This window comes from Perca fluviatilis, chromosome 15, assembly GCF_010015445.1.
Source record: "Perca fluviatilis chromosome 15, GENO_Pfluv_1.0, whole genome shotgun sequence".
NCBI lineage: Eukaryota > Metazoa > Chordata > Actinopteri > Perciformes > Percidae > Perca > Perca fluviatilis.
Genome location: NC_053126.1, coordinates 22,548,869 through 22,568,154, shown reverse-complemented (window position 1 = coordinate 22,568,154; position 19,286 = coordinate 22,548,869). Strand labels below are relative to the sequence as shown.

Sequence of the window (19,286 nt, the reverse complement as noted above, 5' to 3'; positions counted from 1 at the left end):
CAGAGCCTTCAGTGGTGAGATGATTTCTACAGTAATTTATGTTTTTCGCATGAGATTTTAAGCTCAAGGACGCAGTGGGCTAACACAATTTCTCTGTTAATGCAAACAATTTATCTTTGGGCACACACACACACACCCATGATGCCTATCATGCTTTGACAGAAAGTCATTTTTCCTGTCACTCTCTGCTTAGAGGAGCTAATGATGCACACCTATTAGCACTATCTATAATTAGCAGATCATTTGACCACGGTAAGGATGAGTACTTTAACAGATGATAATCTTGTGAAACAAATAAAACTACAAATGAATCAAGGTTGGGAACAACTGGACACCATTAGCAACAACTAATTTAATTGAAGTCATTGAATTGCAGTTTCAGTTGGGATTGCACCATGTTAGTTCAGTCCTGTATTTCAGTGTTTTCCATCCTGTGGTATGAATTGTATGCAATGCTGCCCTCTATCAGACACATTCATGCTTACATTTGCATCTGCTGATCTGCATTCCTCATACTACTTGCAGATTGCAAATTTTAGCATGCAAACATATGCACTGTTCCAAGTTTGCCCAATAAACAAATCAACTGGAAAAAAATGTATTTCTTCATATCTAATTTTGACATGAAATGTTTGTATTTGTGTACAGAATGTTTAGAACTAGCATATTAATACTAAAAAAATAAAGTGGTTCCATTTCCATGTCCTGTGAACTCTATTCATTTCATCTTCTTTTCAAAGCATTTCTCACGCACATTTACACATGGTTAATTTTTTTTTTTTCAGGGACATGACATATTGTATGTTGCTTGAAGCATGTAGTATTAGGTACATTTAAAGTGGTAAGCATGACGATGAGGTGCAGTAAACTGGTCTGACTGTAGACACAAGCACCTGCTAGTAGCTGGTGCCAAACACCAGACTATTGGTCAGATGGCTCTGTACAGCTCAACCAACGAAATGCTTTAAATCCAGACTCTCCTCTTCAGAGTCATTCAATTCCATGTTAACATACAGACTGTATATCATTAGAATTGTTGTTCACATCAACATGTTCACCTCATTATCTGTGTGATTATTATAATTCTTATTGAAATGATAAGAAAAGCATCAGTATTGGTGAAACGTGATAACAGTTTTCTGCCTGCCAGTCAAGCTGCCATGGTCTATAATGTTTAATGCTCTCCAGCGGTCACGGTCCTTTCAAAATAAAGCCATAAAACAATTAGAAACGAACGAACTTAACGATTAGTATCATGAAATATAGTAGTATATAGTATAGTATGGCTAGTTTTCTCTCTATCGTCTAGTGGACCCTGTTGTAAATTCTGCAATCTAAAACACATGTTTAAACTGATTATTATTTGTAATATTATTTAGACATTTATAGCCTAGTCTTGCATTGCCAGACCCATCTCCGGAGCACTGTGGAGAATGGTTGTTGTGTCAGTGTTAGTGATGCTGGTGGATAGTATTTTATTACAGGCAATCCTTGTCAGTTTAACCTTCCTGTAACAGCTCTAGTTGCAGTCAGCCCTCAATACCTTCATATTTTACGATAAAAGATGAAAGGTGGTTAAATGAACAATCAAATTGGTATCTTTGAATGTAGAATTACGAGTGTTTGCTGTTTTCTAATGGTCACACCGAAGAACTGCAACGTAATTAATCGAGCGTCAAGTTAGACGTGACCCTAACCCTCTAGCAAGGCTTACCATTAGTCCCCTATTACTGTATAGCTATATAGTGGGATAAGCGCAAAGGAAAACACATTGTACGTTTTTTTTTCGATCAACTTGTTGCGTTTCTCTAGTGTTTTTCTATGAGTGTTTTCAAGCTATTTAGATCGACACAATGTATATTGTGGCCACATTGTGTAATTACAGTTGTGCGCCGCTATCAAGTTAGACACAAAAGTGTAGCTAGTGTAGTACTTCCGGTCAAAATCGTGAAAATAAAAGGAACCATAAACAGAGGTGGAGTTTCGCATTTCGACCAGCTGAGGGCAGTATACGCCAGTTGTACTACTGCATGAATCAGTTTCCGCTTTGCATCAGCTCTCTACTTCCTTTCACACCGGCACTCCGTCGGGGATTTGCGCTGTTTGAGGACCGGTTGGATTAAAAGTGCCGATAGGGTGTCACATAATTCACGGTAAGATTACAGTTCAATATGTACAGGCGTATGAAAACCCACCGTTTTCAGTGGTGTTTGAAGTTAAATCTTAGCGAGTCCTGAGTACGTGTTTGTGACCTGCCACCCAAGTTAGCTTAGCATGCTAGCGCGGCCACCTGGCAAGATGGCTAGCGTTAGCCACCGTTAGCTAAACGAGTCAGAGAGCTCAGGGTGGGGGAAAAATCCTCTATCCAGAAGAAAGCTCACATCTCCTTCTTTGATTTAATAGTATGTGTTGGTTCCGGTAATTCAGTTTTACGCCCCAGTCGAGATCACCTCCTTTTGTTAGCATGTGACCCTAAGTTACAAGTAAAGGCACCACAAAGATAATGTTAGCTAACGTTAGCTAGCTAGTGGTGCCAGATGTCTGCTGGTGCTGCTGATCGATAAAAGACGCTGTTACAAACGTACAAATAAAACAATGGCTTTGTAGTAATCGAGCGGCCGCCAAGCTTATTAAAGAACTGACGTAGCTAACGTTAATAAATCTCGTAAATCTTAAATGTAACTGTTGAGTGTGATCATGAAGGAATGGTGTCACTTCTGCTAAGTAGGGTTAAAAAAACAAACACGAATAAGAATTAAAACGGAAGCTTTTTTCTTACTTCCATTAAGATTCGATCTGTGTGTTAGTCTTAGTGTCACTCAAGGCAAAGTTTTTTTAATGATGCTGATAAATGACAAACTAAATGAACCAGTAAAAATGAATCAGCAGCTTAAACTATGTTAGTTGCAGCCTGAGGTCCCAGTTTCATGTGTTGTCATATTTTCTGTGGCGTTGTAGCTACTTGGTCCAGCTTGTTGTTGGATGTCCAGGGGTCGATGATGACTAGCCCACTGCGCAAGCTGATCAGTGCCTATTTATTTCAGTGCATTGCTGGAGAAATCAGTGCTGCTCGCTGCCTGAGACCCTCTGCATGTTTAGACCATTGCACTGTGCACTTTTTATTTATTTATCTGGACATCATTTTAGGTGAGTTACAGAAGGGTCTTTTTCTCTCTGACTTCAGGTCATGGCAAAGTTCAACGCCCCAGTGATCCAGGACAATCCGTCGGGATGGGGTCCCTGTGCGGTCCCAGAGAAGTTTAAAGACATGCCTTACCAGCCGTTCAGCAAAGGAGACCGCCTGGGAAAGGTTTGTTTTTTTTCTCACATTTAATAATGGATACATTGTCTACTGAAGGAACCACGCTGTCTTCAGTTTTCCTCACGTTGTGTGTTCTCTCGTCAGGTTGCTGACTGGACTGGAGCGACTTATCAAGACAAGAGATACACAAGTAAGACAGACAGCTGTCCACACAGATGAACCGCCTTATATAGTATTTAGCGTCTTTTACCTAAAATGTATGTGTGGGAATACAGATGGCAATACGGATGGATTGAAATGTCTGGATTAGGGATGAGGATCATTCATTTTTTATTGATACCATTTTTGAGACTGGTTAAAGATCCAAGTCTTTATCGATGCCATTTTCGATGCTTTTCTATTAGTTGGTGGGAAAGAGGCAACACGTTTTTTTTTATCTTCATAGAACTATTATTGCTTTTATTTCAGAAACTGAATCTGTAACTGTTTATTTATTTAAATGACATGACTCTTCTCTCAAGACGTAATGTTATATGATCCACTAGTCTCGATAGCAGTATTGATACGCACGGACCTTATTGATTTTGGGGTTTTTATGAAATTTGGAACCAGGTCCTTATTAGAACCGGGTCTCGAGACCCATCCCTAGTCTGGACACATTAAGTCTCTAAATGGACATACATCTAATTAAAATCGAAACATATACACTTACCACAACTGTTGGTGGAAGTGTTGAAATCTTTAGAACAACATTAGTAATTATTAAATAGTTTTAAGTTGTAATTTCTTATGAAATTCTGTATTTTATTTTGTCTCCAGATAAGTATTCCTCTCAGTTCGGAGGAGGTAGTCAGTACGCCTACTTTCACGAGGAGGACGAGACGAGCTTCCAGCTGGTGGACACGGCCAAGACGCAGAAGACGGCCTACCAGAGGAACCGCATGAGGTTTGCCCAGGTACAGAAGACCACACACACACTCAGTGTCACCCTGTTGATTTAAAATGTAAGTGTTGTGTGTTATATTTGAAGTAGTCCAATAAAATGTCTGTCTGTTTCAACAGAGGAATCTGCGCAGGGATAAAGATCGTAGGAACCTGACTCAGTTCAACATGCAGACGCTCCCTAAGAGCGCCAAGCAAAAGGAGAGGTGAGACGTGCTGCTTTTCAGCCGATGTTCTGTCAAATGTTTCTTGTTTTGGATCCCAGTGTGAGATCACATCTGCGCGTTGTGTGTTGACCGCTGATCGTGTTGTCAAGACTTCACTTTAACCTTAACTTTTTCTCTGTTTAGGGATCGTATGCGCCTGCAGAAAAAGTTCCAGAAGCAGTTTGGGGTCCGTCAGAAGTGGGACCAGAAATCCCAGGTATTGATCGGTTATTCGGTTTTATTACTGGATTAGAGCTGCAACTAGTAGTCGTCAATAACGATTCATCGTTTTCACGCAAAAATAAAGATTGGCAGCTTCTCAAATGTGCACATTTACTGGTTTTCTAAAAAAGGAATACCAATGGGCATTTTTCACTATTTTCTGTCATTTTATAAACTGTTACTGAATTACTAGTAAAAATAAAGCAAAGAGTGTTCAATAATGTTTGTAATTTGAGAAGGTAATTTCAGGATTTTAAAATTTGGAGTTATGTTTTCATTTTGTGAGTGAAGAAATTATCTTTGTATTCTTGTAGCAGGATAATTCTTCTGCTGAGGGCTTTTGGTAGCATTGGTGTTAACATTTGTTTTTCCTGTACAACCCTCTTTCTTTCTATACAACCCTTCTCTCCCTCCATACAACCCTTCTCTCCCTCCATACAACCCTTCTCTCCCTCCATCTCTCCCTCCATACAACCCTTCTCTCCCTCCATACAACCCTTCTCTCCCTCCATACAACCCTTCTCTCCCTCTATACAAACCTTCTCTCCCTCCATCAAAATAACCCTTTTCTCCTCTATAAAACAAACCCTCTCTCCTCCACTATAAAACAAACCTTCTTATCTCTCTCCATACAACCTTTCTCTCCTCTCTCTACAACCCCTTTCTCTCCCTCATATACACCTTCTTTCCTTTACCTAACACCCATTTTCTTCAAGCTTTCCGCCCAGTTTATGAAACCCAGAGACTCCTGAGTTGGGTTATGTTTTATTTTTTTATATAATTTTTTTTTTATTTAAGATTGAATGGAGGAAGTGAAAAAATGACTTCCCCAGACTGATGAAGATGAGATACATGGAGGTAGCTGACCCCTCTGACATGTAAGTGGAACTCTCCTGCTCTTCTTTGCCCCCCAGTCATTTATCTTTATAAATACTGAAGGTGATGAACTCTCTCTTCCTGCAGTGAGTGCTGCGGTGCTTTGGAGCACTACGATAAGGCTTTTGACCGGATCACCACCCGCAACGAGAAGCAGCTGAAAAGCATCAAGAGGATCTTCCACACCGTCACTACCACTGACGACCCCGTCATCCGCAAGGTACACAGACTTCAACATCACGAGCTGCTCCAGGGAACGCAACGTCAGTCAGAACTTTGTTGTTTTAGATGCTTTCTTTTACAACGTGTATTTATTTTTTGTGTTCTCTTTCCAGCTGGCTAAGACTCAGGGTAATGTGTTTGCCACTGACGCCATCTTGGCCACCTTGATGTGCTGCACACGCTCAGTCAACTCCTGGGACATCATCGTGCAGAGAGTGGGCAACAAGCTGTTCTTTGACAAGAGAGACAACTCTGACTTTGGTGAGGCTTTGAGAGACACTGACACCCGACTGGTTATTTTAGATTGGTCTTAATTTACTCTTTTTACGCCACTACATTTATCTGACCGCTTCAGTTGCTTTTCAGTTTTTCATGCCCTTCCTGTCCAGTGAAAACCACGTATCTCCAGATGTGTTGATGTTGAATGTTTGTGATAAACTGAAGGATGAAGTGTTCCTTTGTGTGTTGAGAAAATTCTCCTATTTTTTAAGCTAAATAAAGTCTTTAAAAAAGCCTCTTGGATCAGCGGGAAAATGCATCGTCACAAAGCTGGAAACGGGGCTGTTTTTCTGACACCATGAACAGTTGACTTTTTAGAGATACGTGGTTCTCACAGGACCGCTACAAACATCTGATGGTCTCATAGAATATGATGCACTGCTGTAGATAAAACGTGTTGTGTTGCTTTAACATCTGTAACATTATGTAACTGCTCCCGTCAGATTTGCTCACCGTGAGCGAGACCGCCAACGAGCCGCCGCAGGATGAGGGCAACTCCTTCAACTCTCCTCGTAACCTGGCGATGGAGGCCACATACATCAACCACAACTTCAGCCAGCAGTGTTTACGCATGGTGAGAGCGCCCACAGTTTAAACCCCTTACCACCAGCCCGGCTAGCTGTTTCCGCTCTTTGTGCTAAGCTAATCTAAGATAACCGGCTGCTGGCTGTGTCAGCTGGACAGATATGAGAGTGGTCTCGATTTTCTCGCTCAGCTCTCCACCGGAAAGCATATAAACATTACCCAAAATGTCAAACTTTTTGCTCTAACCAGTGCCTTCAGTAATACATGGTTTGCCTGTAGTTGCACGTTACACATTAGATATTTTCCTTTTGACTATTTTATGAAGATATGTCATGTTTTTGTTCTCTTCAGGGTGGAGAGCGCTACAAGTTTCCTGCAACCAACCCATTTGTGGAGGAGGATACGGACAAGAGCGAGGTGGCATCTGTAGCCTACAGGTAGGCACTAAACCCTGCTGGTTAGTTTACTGCCATTAAAATCAAGGCCTGTACAAAGTGTAAGGTAGTTACATTTGTGGAATATTATATTTTTCAATCCTATGAGCACAAGATAAGTAAGTCTGCTAACATACAGTGTCATATATTAGTGTCATGAGATGTAAAAACTGCTTCCTCGCAGGCTGACCGCTAGTGTTTGTTCTTTAGGTACCGTCACTGGAAGCTCGGGGAAGATATTGATCTGATAGTCCGCTGTGAGCACGATGGAGTGATGACCGGCGCCAACGGAGAAGTGTCTTTCATTAACGTCAAGACCCTCAACGAGTGGGACTCCAGGGTAAGAGGCAGCGGGAGGTGTGTCAGTAGTGGCTGATGTTCATCCTCAGTGAGCATTTAATGGTCATCCTATTAACAGGTCTAGAAAACATGTTTAATTTGTTCAAGTGTTCATTTAGTTCTTGCAGTTATGTATTAAAGTGCTCATATTATGCTTTTTCCCTTTCCTTTATTGTGTTATATATCTTTTTTTGTGCATGTTAAAGGTTTACAAAGTGAAAAAACCCAAAGTCCATCCTAAAGGCACTTACCATCTCCAACAGAAAACACTGTTCACGAACTGCTCCAAACAGCTCTATTGTAGTCCAGCCTTTACTTCCATGACGAAAAGCATCACTTTGTAACACACGTTATAATGCTCGCCAATGTGCTATCATGGGACGCCCTCATACTCTGCTTCTGACTGGCTAGTAGTCCTTACCTAGCTACTGCTTATGTGCGACTCCCAACAAAAATGGAATAGAAGTGCGATGCCTCACTCTGTAGCTAAAATAGAGAGCTCAACACACAGGGGGAAAAGAGGAGCTGCAGCAATGTGCAGTACAACAAAAAGATGGTGTTTTTCATATAAACCTATTTAGAGTCGCAGTCCCATTTAGGACAAATAAAAACCATAAAAATCTTCATGTGAAATTTAAGTTCAGACTGGATCAAGCCTCAATAGTAAAATTGAGGTCTTTTTTTGTTAAGTTTATTAAAAAATGGCTTCTTTTTTATTTTTATTTTCAAAAACTATAACGCATTTGTCGCTCTGTGGTATCACCAGCATTGTAACGGGGTGGACTGGCGTCAGAAGCTGGACTCTCAGAGAGGAGCCGTCCTTGCCACTGAGCTGAAGAACAACAGCTACAAACTGGCCCGCTGGACCTGCTGCGCCATGCTAGCTGGATCCGAGTACCTCAAACTGGGGTAAGAAACAAACCTGTTATTCTGTCAGGGTGTGGATATGCAAGAATACAGGAGATGTAGCTATGGAGGCCAGATCATAAGCTTAGCATTTAGCTTTAGTCAGTATGTTGTAGCTTGTACCGTAATGTCATTGAGAATATACAAGCAGGTGAGACTGAGACACTTTGTCCCGTTTTATTCCAGTTTTATTGTCGCGTGCACAACAATTACAGAGAAGCAGTGGTTTGCAATGACAATCTTAGGCTCAGGCTTCCTCTAACAACGCTGAAACAATGTGGTGACTAGACTGACGTAAACAAACGTCTTTCAGGTTTTGCTCTTATACCTGTACTTTGCCTCGGTTTGCTCTGCTGGCTTCTGGTTGGATGGCCATGATACAAACGAATAAGTCTGTCAAGTGAATAAAGCACAAACACATTGTGCCTATTGTAGCGAAGGATTCAGTTACCTGTATGGAGATGCTAAACGCAAAATTGTAACAGAGCTGTAGTTTGTTCAGGCTTGGACTGACTGTAGCCGTTGCATCACTGTGCGTTCTTCAGGTATGTGTCTCGGTATCACGCAAAGGACTCTGCTCGTCACGTCATCCTGGGAACCCAGCAGTTCAAACCCAACGAGTTTGCCAGCCAGATCAACCTGAGCATGGAGAACGCCTGGGGAATCCTCCGCTGCGTCATCGATATCTGCCGCAAGCTGGACGAGGGCAAGTACCTCATCCTCAAGGACCCCAACAAGGTGAGCCGTCAGTCGTTATTCATGCTTTGTGCTACAAGGATGCATACCAGCTTTCTGGTTTAAGGCTAGTTGTGAATTGTTGAGCTGATTGGTCGACATTCTGTATTTTATTTTGTCAACAGCAAGTGATTCGGGTGTACAGCCTGCCTGATGGGACCTTCAGTTCTGATGAAGAGGAGGAGGAAGAGGAAGATGAAGAGGACGAGGAGGAAGAAGGTGAGATTCAGTTGTAATCACTACTTTTAGCTCACATATACACATAGATAGTTTGAGCATTGGCAGCAGGCTGTTGGTTTATTTATTTACTGGTTACAGTGCACATGAATCAACATTTCCGATTCCACCGATGAATGTAAATGTAACAGAGTTAGCTAATGAGCTCATTTTCATCTGTGCTCCCTGGGCAGTTATTACGAATGGCCTCGTGGTACCAATTCTACAATACAACACAATATGATACAACACATTTCAGAAGTAGTAGATACATGTAAAAACGAGGTAAAGGCAGTGCCAGGTAGTAGGTAGTGTGATTATTCATTCATTGCAAGTTTGCTTTGCTTTAAGCTATCTCTTAAGTTTTAAAGGTTAAGTACTTGGTGCTCTCTCTTAATTCAATGGAGAGACTTCTCCAGTTGTGGGTGGCTCGGGCCGAGCAAACTTGCTACGTCTATTGTACCACAGTCCCCTCGGTAGTAGCCCTGTCATTACTATGCTATACTATTACTGCATCATGAACTGACTCCGTATGGGACGTCCAAGCCCATAAGATGAGACAAGCATCTGCAAAATGTTTAAAAAGATCAAAATTAAATACATTGTACTTTTGTATTATATTGGCCGTTCAGTCAAGTGTTTTAGTGTCTGTTTGGAAAGGAACTCAATTGGTTTCAGAGTTGTCATGCTTGCTTGTGACCAGCTTGTAAAACAGCATGTTGTGTGGGAGAAGATCCTAGCCTGCATGAAGAGACTGGCTGCCTCTATTGCTAGGTATGGTCTTATATGCGTAAGGTTAGCCAGGTTGAGTTTGATGCTACTGGCCATCTTTTCAACATGCTTTTTAAACGACAGATTTTAATTTTAGAATGATTCCAAGGTATATTTAAAATCAGGCACCACCTTGAGCTTTTGTCATTTTGTTTTGGTACCACTGAACTAGGGATGGGCATTCAATTACATTTTCTTAGTCGATCGTCGGGAGAATTAACGATTGATTAATCATTAATATTTTTATATTAAAATCAATTATTTATTTAACTTTTTACAAGTTAAAAATGCAATGAAAATACAAAAATACAGCGTGCTTTTCCTCGATGAGATCTTAACCCTTGTGTTGACTTACAGTCAAATTGACCCGTTTTTTTAAATTTGTTTTATATCTGAAAATATGGGACGTAGAAATAAGCGCTGAAAATGTAAAGAAGAAAAATTTTACAATTTAAAACTGTGAAAAGAGGCGTCAAAAGTGTTTGTTTTTTATCTTCAAGGTTGACGGGAAGACAACACAAGGGTTAATTACAAGAAGAACAACTTGTGGCAGTTAAACTGGAGGTTATAGATTATAGATATATGTGCTGCTGTGCTCTGAAGCAGCAGAACCTGCAGCTGCGAGCCAGCATTCTTAAACAGAGACCCTCGTTTGTTCCAAAATAATAAATAAAAAGAATCATCTTAAATAATAACCAAAAACATAATAATACTAGATCTCAAAACTATCCAAGGCACGGACAAAGCCTAATAAAAAATAACCAGTAGGCTAACTCACATACAACTTCTGCACCAGTCTACTGATTTTTGTTGAGAAAGATCAGCATGTTGACATGATCACCACTACCTCAGTCCAGCCGCCGAAAACAGCCGCGTTGCCGGGATGCACAGGTACCTCCGCTAACTTGGCCAGCCTGGGGAACCTTATTCCGTTCTTCATAGTGAGTTTCTACCAGTCTGGTGATGGTACGTCGTGACTGAATGTGATATGCTGGTTCCAGTATCCATGTCAGTGAACTTGCAGGTCCCTTGGGTAATTTTCTCTGCTCGTTGTGCATCGCAGCTCCTCCGTGCTCACGCCGAGTTTATGCTAGGTTGAGACTGAGCAGGATGCACCGCGGCCGCCACCGACATTAACCATGGTCGGATACACTTTGTTTAGTGGTAGGCTACATCATTTGAGTTGTGGCCGTGTTGTACTTATACACGGCATGTCAGTGTTTGCAGTGAACTAAGTCGTTTTTTTAAAATCGAAATGGTCCCACGCCACACTTAGCCGTGTCCTCTTCATGATTACTTTTGAAATCAAAACGGAAACTCGCACCCAGGTAACTGAGTATGGAGTCAGATATTGCCCCCAGGTGGTAAAATGTTTAATTGCTGCCACACTGTGAAATTCATTTCATTGCTTCAAGACTCACACTACGCAACCAGCATTAGTTTAATCAATGACAAATTAACGTGATCGACAAAATTCTTAATCAATTATCGATCATCGAGTAATCATGCCCATCCCTACACTGAACATGTTATTTTTTTTCCTAAAGATTCCCCATCCATCAATTGCATGAAACTATTATTCAATTATACATCCATTAAAGTTTTTGCCTTTGAAAATCTAGTTATTACAATATGCACAAAATGTATTTTTAGTCGAAAATTCACATAGATAATAGCTGGTTACATTAGCCGCCTTGACTTATGGCAGTCTCATAAACTGACTTAAATAGTTCCGCTATATGCACATCTGTCACAGTTTACAGGACGGTCATGACTCCAGGTGGTTAGCTGGCTCAGGCTATATCATAGTGAATTTAACAGGCTGGGGAAAACATCGAAAAAAAAATTTTGGGGGGGGGGGGGCTAAATCGTCCAGCCATAATTCCCTTTCACCAAACGTAAAGTAAAACACCTTGCATCCTTGGTGACTCGTCTGTTCCCAGAAGCAGCTTAACTCTATCGGGATAAGTTGTCCGAGTAAATCCCTGAACCACGTCCAATCTGGAACACAGCAGTTACCTGATAACTTGGAGAACCCGTTTCCATATTAATCCTGTTTTGTTTACTGATAGAGAACTGTTTTTTTCTCATTCTAGATGAAGAGAACTGAAATGTGGAGACTGCTCCAGTGACCAAAGCAAGCCTTCACCATAAGTAAAGAAAGACAATTTAACTCCTTTTGACATTCAATAAAGATGAGATTGGCCAGCTGTGTGTACTTGTCTGTTCATTTTTCTCCTTTTACAGCTACTGTAGATGGTTGGAAGTGCAAGACCGACTGTGTATATGCATTTTAGGGATCTTACAGGATTAAATGTAAACAGCTTAAGGTTGGTGGGGTTACTCTGCTAACTCCCAGATGAACTTCAGAGACATATCACCGAGTCTCTCCTGCAGGAGTTGATCCACTCTTTGACTCTGAGCGGCAGAAAAGGTGTTCTTCCAGTCGCCGATCTTACCTGTAATGTAAAAAGAAAAAGAATACCAGACCTGATACCTGTTTACATGTTTCTGCACACAAGCTGCAGTTATGTTTAGTTACCTTTGCGCATATAGTCTTTCTTCACCTTATCTTGTGGCAGAAACTCGTAGTTGGCTTTGGAATCTTTCTTCATGTTCTTAAATGTAGCTTTTTCCACAACTTGCTCAATGGCTGCTTCACTCAGGTTTTTCCCCAAGAAATTGCAGATCTTAGTTACTGCCGCCTTCAGGTCCTAAAAGAGAAACAGAAGTTTAAACGCTTTAATTGGTAGTATTAAATGGATTAGAAATGTCACGGGGAAAACCACATCTTACTAAAATCATGTCCTCATAGGTGAGGAAGAGGATGTTGTACTGGTCTCTCTTTGAATGCCACTCCCTGATGTGGTCAAACCAGGATGATGCTCCAACTGTATGATAGATATACATTATTTATAGGAGGGAAATGTCATAGCAGCAGGACACAAACTACACAGTACAATGAATAGTGCAACAGTAGGTATGTCATAAAAAATGTTACATTATTGTAAATAGTCATTTAAAAACAAATCCACAATACAGACTTTTTAACAGAAGTTATTTCCAATCTTCCTATCAATTGTTCATGATCAGATGGTTATCATTTAAAATGTTCAGCACAGGACTGTATCTGGTCATCCTCTTCCAGACAATGGAGTGGAGGTTCCTTACCATTGCCTGTCAGATACTGCTCAAAGAAGTCCTCGAAGCTCTTGGGAGTCTCCAGGTCACCACAGTTTCTACTGAAGTGGTAATAGGAGACAATGTTGTCCTTTGGATTCCGCATCACGTAGATAATCTGATTTAAAAAAAAAAAAAAAACAGCCCAGAGTTGAAAAACTTGCCAAACTTATATAATACATGATTGAATGATAGCTGACGTTTTAGCGTAGGCACATACTAATAAATAAATAAAAATTATTGCTACCCATTTTAGATATGCCTTCTCATCTTTAATGGAAGACAAATGTTTAAGTTTTTGTAATATTGACCTAAGATGTTCACTTTGTAAGTCACATTTGTTTGAGAAAGTACAAGTTTGAACAAATTTCATAATTTATACAGCGATTGGTTGATTTATAGAAAAGTTAATCAACAAAAAATGTCTGTTTTTAAAATCATTGCAGAGTTCTGAGACAATGTAATGCCGTTAGGAATCAAACCAGAAGTAGAAATAGTAGTGAGGTGCAAAGTAATATACACAGATATGGAATTAATAATAAAGGGTAGGTATTAATACCAGCAGCGTGAACACATACTGTATTGGACTTCCACAAAATACTGACCTTTGCCTTCTTGTCCTTTAGTCCCGGAGGCATGAGAGCCGGGGTGAGATGAGAGGTGAAGAGCCGTGGAGAGGGTCGTGCGGTGTAATCTCCTCGACCTTCCCTGTACTCCAGCCACGGCATATGCTCCAAGTTGTTTGCATATTCATACAGACCCCCGTCTAACTCATAGATGGAGATGATGATCTGTTGAGTCCATATAGTACCTGTGTGGGGGGCATATGTTAAGTTATGAGACATCATGTATGATCAGTAGGGCTGGGTACCGACCAAATTGCCTCCAAAGTATCAAGTATCGAAAAAATGCCTAAGGAGTAAATCGCAGAGTCAGCGAGCCAATAAGCATGCAGCATGTTTCCACCAAGATCTAATATTGTTTGTGATTGGCTGTCTAACATTACACGTCATAGAGGCGGGCAGGAAAAACTCAACGTCACACAGAGACGGGCTGACGTAGTAGGAGCTTTTTTGTTTGTTCTTTTTTTTTTTAAATTGATATCGAAAAAGTATTGTCTAGGAACCGGTATCAAAGGCAAAGTATTGGTATCGGGAAAAAATGTACAATACCTAGCCCTAATGATCAGTAAATCTGTTCCCAGCTATGGACAAAACCTTTAACCCTTGTGTTGTCCTTCGGGTCCCAGTGACCCGAAGGACAACACAAGGATGATGTACTTCCCTTTACTTTGTTGAGGATTGCTCTCTAAACCCTGTTTTTTGTAAAGTAAGTAAGTAAAGTTTATTTCTAGAACACATTTAAACACAGTTTAAGCTGACCAAAATGCTGTACAAACAAGAACTAAGGTGCTGTATTAACCCTTGTTTAGAGAGCAATTCTCAACAAAGTAAACGGAAGTACATAATCCTTGTGTTGTCCTTCGGGTCACTGGGACCCGAAGGACAACACAAGGGTTAATGCAAATAATGTGATGCAGAAAACTTTGTCTCACTCACCTGACTTTGGATAAGTGACGAGGAGTACGTCACTATCTCGAATTTCAAAGCTCTGGAGTGAATCGATGTGTTCTGGAGTTGTATAACCAACAGCAAAGTTGTAGTTTTTATACCTGGAGAGATAGTCTGTGATCTGCTCCATGTTACTTCTGAACCAAACAGAACAATGAAAGAAATGTTAGAGAACAGAAGAGGGCAGAAAAAACTCACACCATGGACCATGGGCGATTTTAGACCCTTTTTTTGGGCAGCTCAAGCTCCCCTAAATTTCATCTCAGCCCCCCTAAAAAAATTATTTTTTTGTAATCAATTTTGGTACTTCAAGTGAGAGTTTTTGAAGTTGTCTGTTGGTGACCGAGGACAAACTATTACAGGTTCAAAAGGCTTTACTCCCCCCCCTTTGGCTGAGTCTCTATCTGATCTGTCAGAGGGAGAGCAAGACATGGTTGAAGTTTAACGTTTGTAGTCCCCAGAGAAGAAGTTGGTAATTTCATGGCTCAGATTACAACCCAAATTGAAATGTAAGCAACTAAAATAGCTGAATGTTAGAACGTTGTGTCAAATTGGTCTTATAGTAAGATCAGGTTTAGTTAAAAACGTTAGCTGACGTTGTTGAGTAGCTAGCTCAGAGATTATCGGCTAATGAAATTACCGATTTAGCAGGGTTAACACTTTTGCAAGGCACTGTATCCGTGTCACATTCTCATTAGGGGCTGAGCCCCCCCTAAAGGTCTGATCCTAGAATCGCCCCTGAGCTGGACTCTGGGCTCTGATGCATGTTATTGGCTGTTGACTCCATAGGCCTATGAAATACTGCCAGCTGGGTACACTCTGCAACCAACACAAAGCCTGAGATACATATAACAGTGTGAATGATTTCATGTTTAAAAACCCTCTGGAGTCTGAATATACTGAGCATGTTCTATTTATAGTAGCATAGCTTTACTTATATATCATGTATGCAAGATTATGCCTGTAAACTATTTTTTTTAAACTTGTAATTCTTCATATTTTCAGTGATTTACAGGCACACATGCTTTTAATGAAAACAAGCACATACATGAGTTGGCATTAAATCATGTGAATAGACTATAATATGGTTTTCTGCTGTTTTTGTGTGTACACAGGGAGACAATATTTTTACAACCATTAACTGTTCTAGAATAATATTTTGAGTGATTGCAACTATGTTTGTACTTCTATAGGCACCGCTGTGTCACTGTATCTGTACTTTTGGCTCCTGGCAGCTTTACACTTCATTGACACAATGGTAAATCAGACTTACAGCTAAGGAGTTAGGGCTAAAAAGCGTATCATGCATGTGGGGGTAAGGAAAGTTTAAAAAAGGTGCAAAAGAAAGAAATGAATTAATAGAAAGTCTGCAAAAAAAAATTAAACAAAACGAACTTGGAATCCAGAGGGCTAACTAATTGAATTTATGTGGTGGGGAGAACATATCAGACAAGTAGTTATTCCACGCAGATGATTCCATATGTCTTAAATGTGTCTGAAAGGGATTTTTATAGTTGGACAAATGGACATGTTTGACTTTTGTTGCTGTTTTCTCAATCTACTTGATATCTCGATGCAGCGAGAAAAATGGTGGGGGCAACAACGACTCTGGACAGGTGCAAAACCAGAATTACACTACTTAACCATTCAAATTGTTAAATAGTGTAGTTCTGGTTTTGTGCCATTTCCCACCACACAGAGATGACCCGACAGTGTGCATAGGCCTACCTTCTCTCCTCAGTTTACTGTTATGTGTGAATGCGCTGTGAGTGGGTAGCTGTTTGCCCACTTTCACCGCGTCGTCCGCTGGCTTTCATGTTTGGTAATCCTCTCAGAAAGATGCTTGAGATCCTGAAAGCCTGATCGTGCAAGTACCATCCCCACCGAGTTGAAACACTCACACAAAAAAACGCCTCCTCTAACAAGCTATCGTTAGCAGTCTTATCTTTGTGGCTATATCGCAACTAAAACAAGTTTCTTTGCGCTAAATGACACCCTCTTCCGGTCGGACCCTACGGTAGCCTACTGTGTGTTCTCTGCCCCCGCAGCCTGGAAGCACTTGCAGACAGATTTGCTGCTACATAGGATAGGATGATCCCAATTAGGGCATTTCAAACGTAGTAAAGGGTTTGGAGGATAATTCAATTGGAATTTCTAATTGCTGCCTTAGCTAGATCCGTGTCTTCCTGTCTGTCTTCAAAGGCATATGATCTGTGTTGATAGTGTATTCCTATGTTTTAAATGTCTTTTAATGAATGCGTGTATGAAACTATGGAGGAAATATTTATTCATAATTCAAATTGAAAGTCCAAAGAGAAAACGAAGCAAGAGCAAATTAAAAATAGTATTATTTTAATTAAAAATAGTATTATTTTACTACGCTACTAGGAAAAATCATGCCATAATTAAATGTGAAATGTAAAAGCTTAAATGGAAATACTTGAATTAAAATCTCAAATAGAAAAAAATAAATAATTTTATTTTAGCCTTTCTCCTTTATAATTTTCAATTTGACATTTTATCTTTTGAATTTTATGTTTTACATTTGACATTGACATTTTAAGATTCACCTTTTATATTTCAATTTAACATTAAGCTTTTCATTTAGAACTTTTCTGTTTAATGGCATGATTTTTCCTAGTAGCGTAGTAAAATAATATTATTTTTAATTAAAATAATATTATTTTTAATTAAAATAATACTATTTTTAATTTGATCTTCCTTCGTTTTCTCTTTGGACTTTCAATTTGAATTATGAATAAATATTCCCTCCATATGAAACACTGCATTGCTGCTGTCTTGGCCAGGGCTCCCTTGAAAAATCCGGTTATTTAAAGTTTTTTTTAAAGTTTCTCCTGGAGAACCACACTAAGTTAAATGTGTACAGGAGGTTTGGTTTGTATCCCGCGGCTGGTGTGGACCATGTGGGAACCCCCACCCCCGATGAAAATATGATTGAAAATATTCACATGAATCCAACATTTTATTAGCAAAGCTAAATCGGCCTATTCCTCAAAAACAACAACGACCCAACAACTGGCATGTAAGGTAGCCATGGTAGCCATCAGTTAAGCCTATGGATTCACTGTGTGTTTGACATTAAATCATGATTTTAATAGCTTAGTACTGTAGGGCACCATAAAAGGGTATGTGTAGCCTATAGGCTTTAGGCCACCCTACATGTTATTATAGACCTACTTTATTATGCAACTCAATTTTATACAACATAGGCTATGTAGTAAGGAGGTCCCTGCTCGTCTTTCTTTCACTTTAGGGGTCCTTGGCCTAAAACACTTTGAAGACCCCTGCTTTAGAAGATAATCCAAATCGTTCATGGTGACTGCAGCTTACTTTCTTCTTTGAAAGGAATACCACCGTCTGCCAGCTAAGCCAATGACGACAACAGCAGGTCTACCTGGCAAATGGCTTATCAGATCCATGATTGCAGCAGGCACGGCTTTGGGCATGCGCTGTGTTTTCCCACACTTGAAATTACGAACCCACAGAAATTTAAACACAGTTTTTAAAAATATTATTAGCCACTGAACTTAAATTGTAGAATAATGTATCTTTTATGTCATGCATTAATCCAGAATTATATTAATTTCTATATTACTCAGTAGGTTTATTACTAGATCCACTTTTTTTCTGCTGGCTCATGGCCTCACCTGAGTTTGCTTTTACCACCTCTTACCACTGTTGTATAATTACCTGGAGAGGCACGAGGCAAAACTAACATAGATAGCAGCTGCCTATGGTAGCTGCCTTAAGTCCTGACTCACAACAATCCTGCAAACTTGCAGACATTTGTGTTTTAAACTGATTTAAGTGGATGTTTATTCTCTACTTAGTTAAAGCATCTATATTGACATAGCTATTTGTAGTAACCAGTTTTTTCTATGTACATAATGATGACAACCTTGCAGTTGTTGCAGGTGAATCAGTCCCAGCATGAAGAAAAATCTATTTTTGATCATATTACCCTAATTCACTTTCACCAAATATATTTTTTTTATTTGTATTTTATTAGTGTTCAGAATCTCACATACACCTATTTCAATTTTTCTGATTCTATGACTCACCAAATATTTTTAAGACATCTTGGAGTTTTATTCCTATCTTTATTCAAGAGCGCTGCTTTCAATTTGAGAGATTTTGAGCAAAATCGTAAAAAAAATCTTAACGTGAAATCAATGAAAAATCCTCTCAAATTGAAAGAACGTGCTCTTGAATAAAGACAGGAATAAAACTCCATATCTTGGAGTTTATAAGAATAAAACTCCATACTTTCATGCTTTAAATGAGGTCCAGCAATTATCTGATAGCTGTGTCCATCCTGTTATGTATATTGATAGAAAACGTTTTCTTTTCTCTCATAACTGAAGTGTGGACTCCAGTGACCAAAGCAAGCCTTCACTATATGTAAAGAAACACAATTTAATTACTTTTGGCATTCAATAAAGACAACAGATTGGCTGACTGTGTTCAGAAGTTCAAAAATAAAAAGCATTATTGTGATGTATATCAACACTCACACATTAACAGCTACTGTAGATGTTGGAACTGCCAGACAGACCATGTCATTGAATTTTAGGGATCT

The 19,286-nt window shown here is 39.8% G+C and overlaps 2 protein-coding genes across 2 annotated transcripts; one reads left to right on the top strand and one right to left on the bottom strand.

Moving 5' to 3' along the window:
- The first annotated feature begins 2,022 nt into the window (after positions 1-2,022).
- Positions 2,023-12,143, top strand: eif3d (eukaryotic translation initiation factor 3, subunit D). Its single transcript, XM_039825324.1, is given in 17 exon segments — positions 2,023-2,153; positions 3,185-3,310; positions 3,407-3,452; positions 4,082-4,218; positions 4,325-4,410; positions 4,555-4,627; positions 5,361-5,384; positions 5,431-5,510; positions 5,596-5,728; positions 5,844-5,991; positions 6,453-6,583; positions 6,886-6,971; positions 7,179-7,308; positions 8,074-8,216; positions 8,759-8,951; positions 9,074-9,167; positions 12,032-12,143. Coding segments are annotated over 16 exon segments (1,641 nt in total). The 5' UTR covers positions 2,023-2,153; positions 3,185-3,187; the 3' UTR covers positions 12,046-12,143.
- A 1-nt stretch (position 12,144) lies between these two features.
- Positions 12,145-16,754, bottom strand: LOC120574854 (amine sulfotransferase-like). Its single transcript, XM_039825323.1, has 7 exons — positions 16,415-16,754; positions 14,675-14,823; positions 13,721-13,926; positions 13,107-13,233; positions 12,732-12,826; positions 12,478-12,649; positions 12,145-12,394 (listed from the first exon to the last, which is right to left on the bottom strand). The coding sequence occupies exons 2-7, from the start codon at positions 14,814-14,816 to the stop codon at positions 12,276-12,278; spliced, it is 861 nt and encodes a 286-aa protein (XP_039681257.1). The 5' UTR covers positions 14,817-14,823; positions 16,415-16,754; the 3' UTR covers positions 12,145-12,275.
- Positions 16,755-19,286: the final 2,532 nt, after the last annotated feature.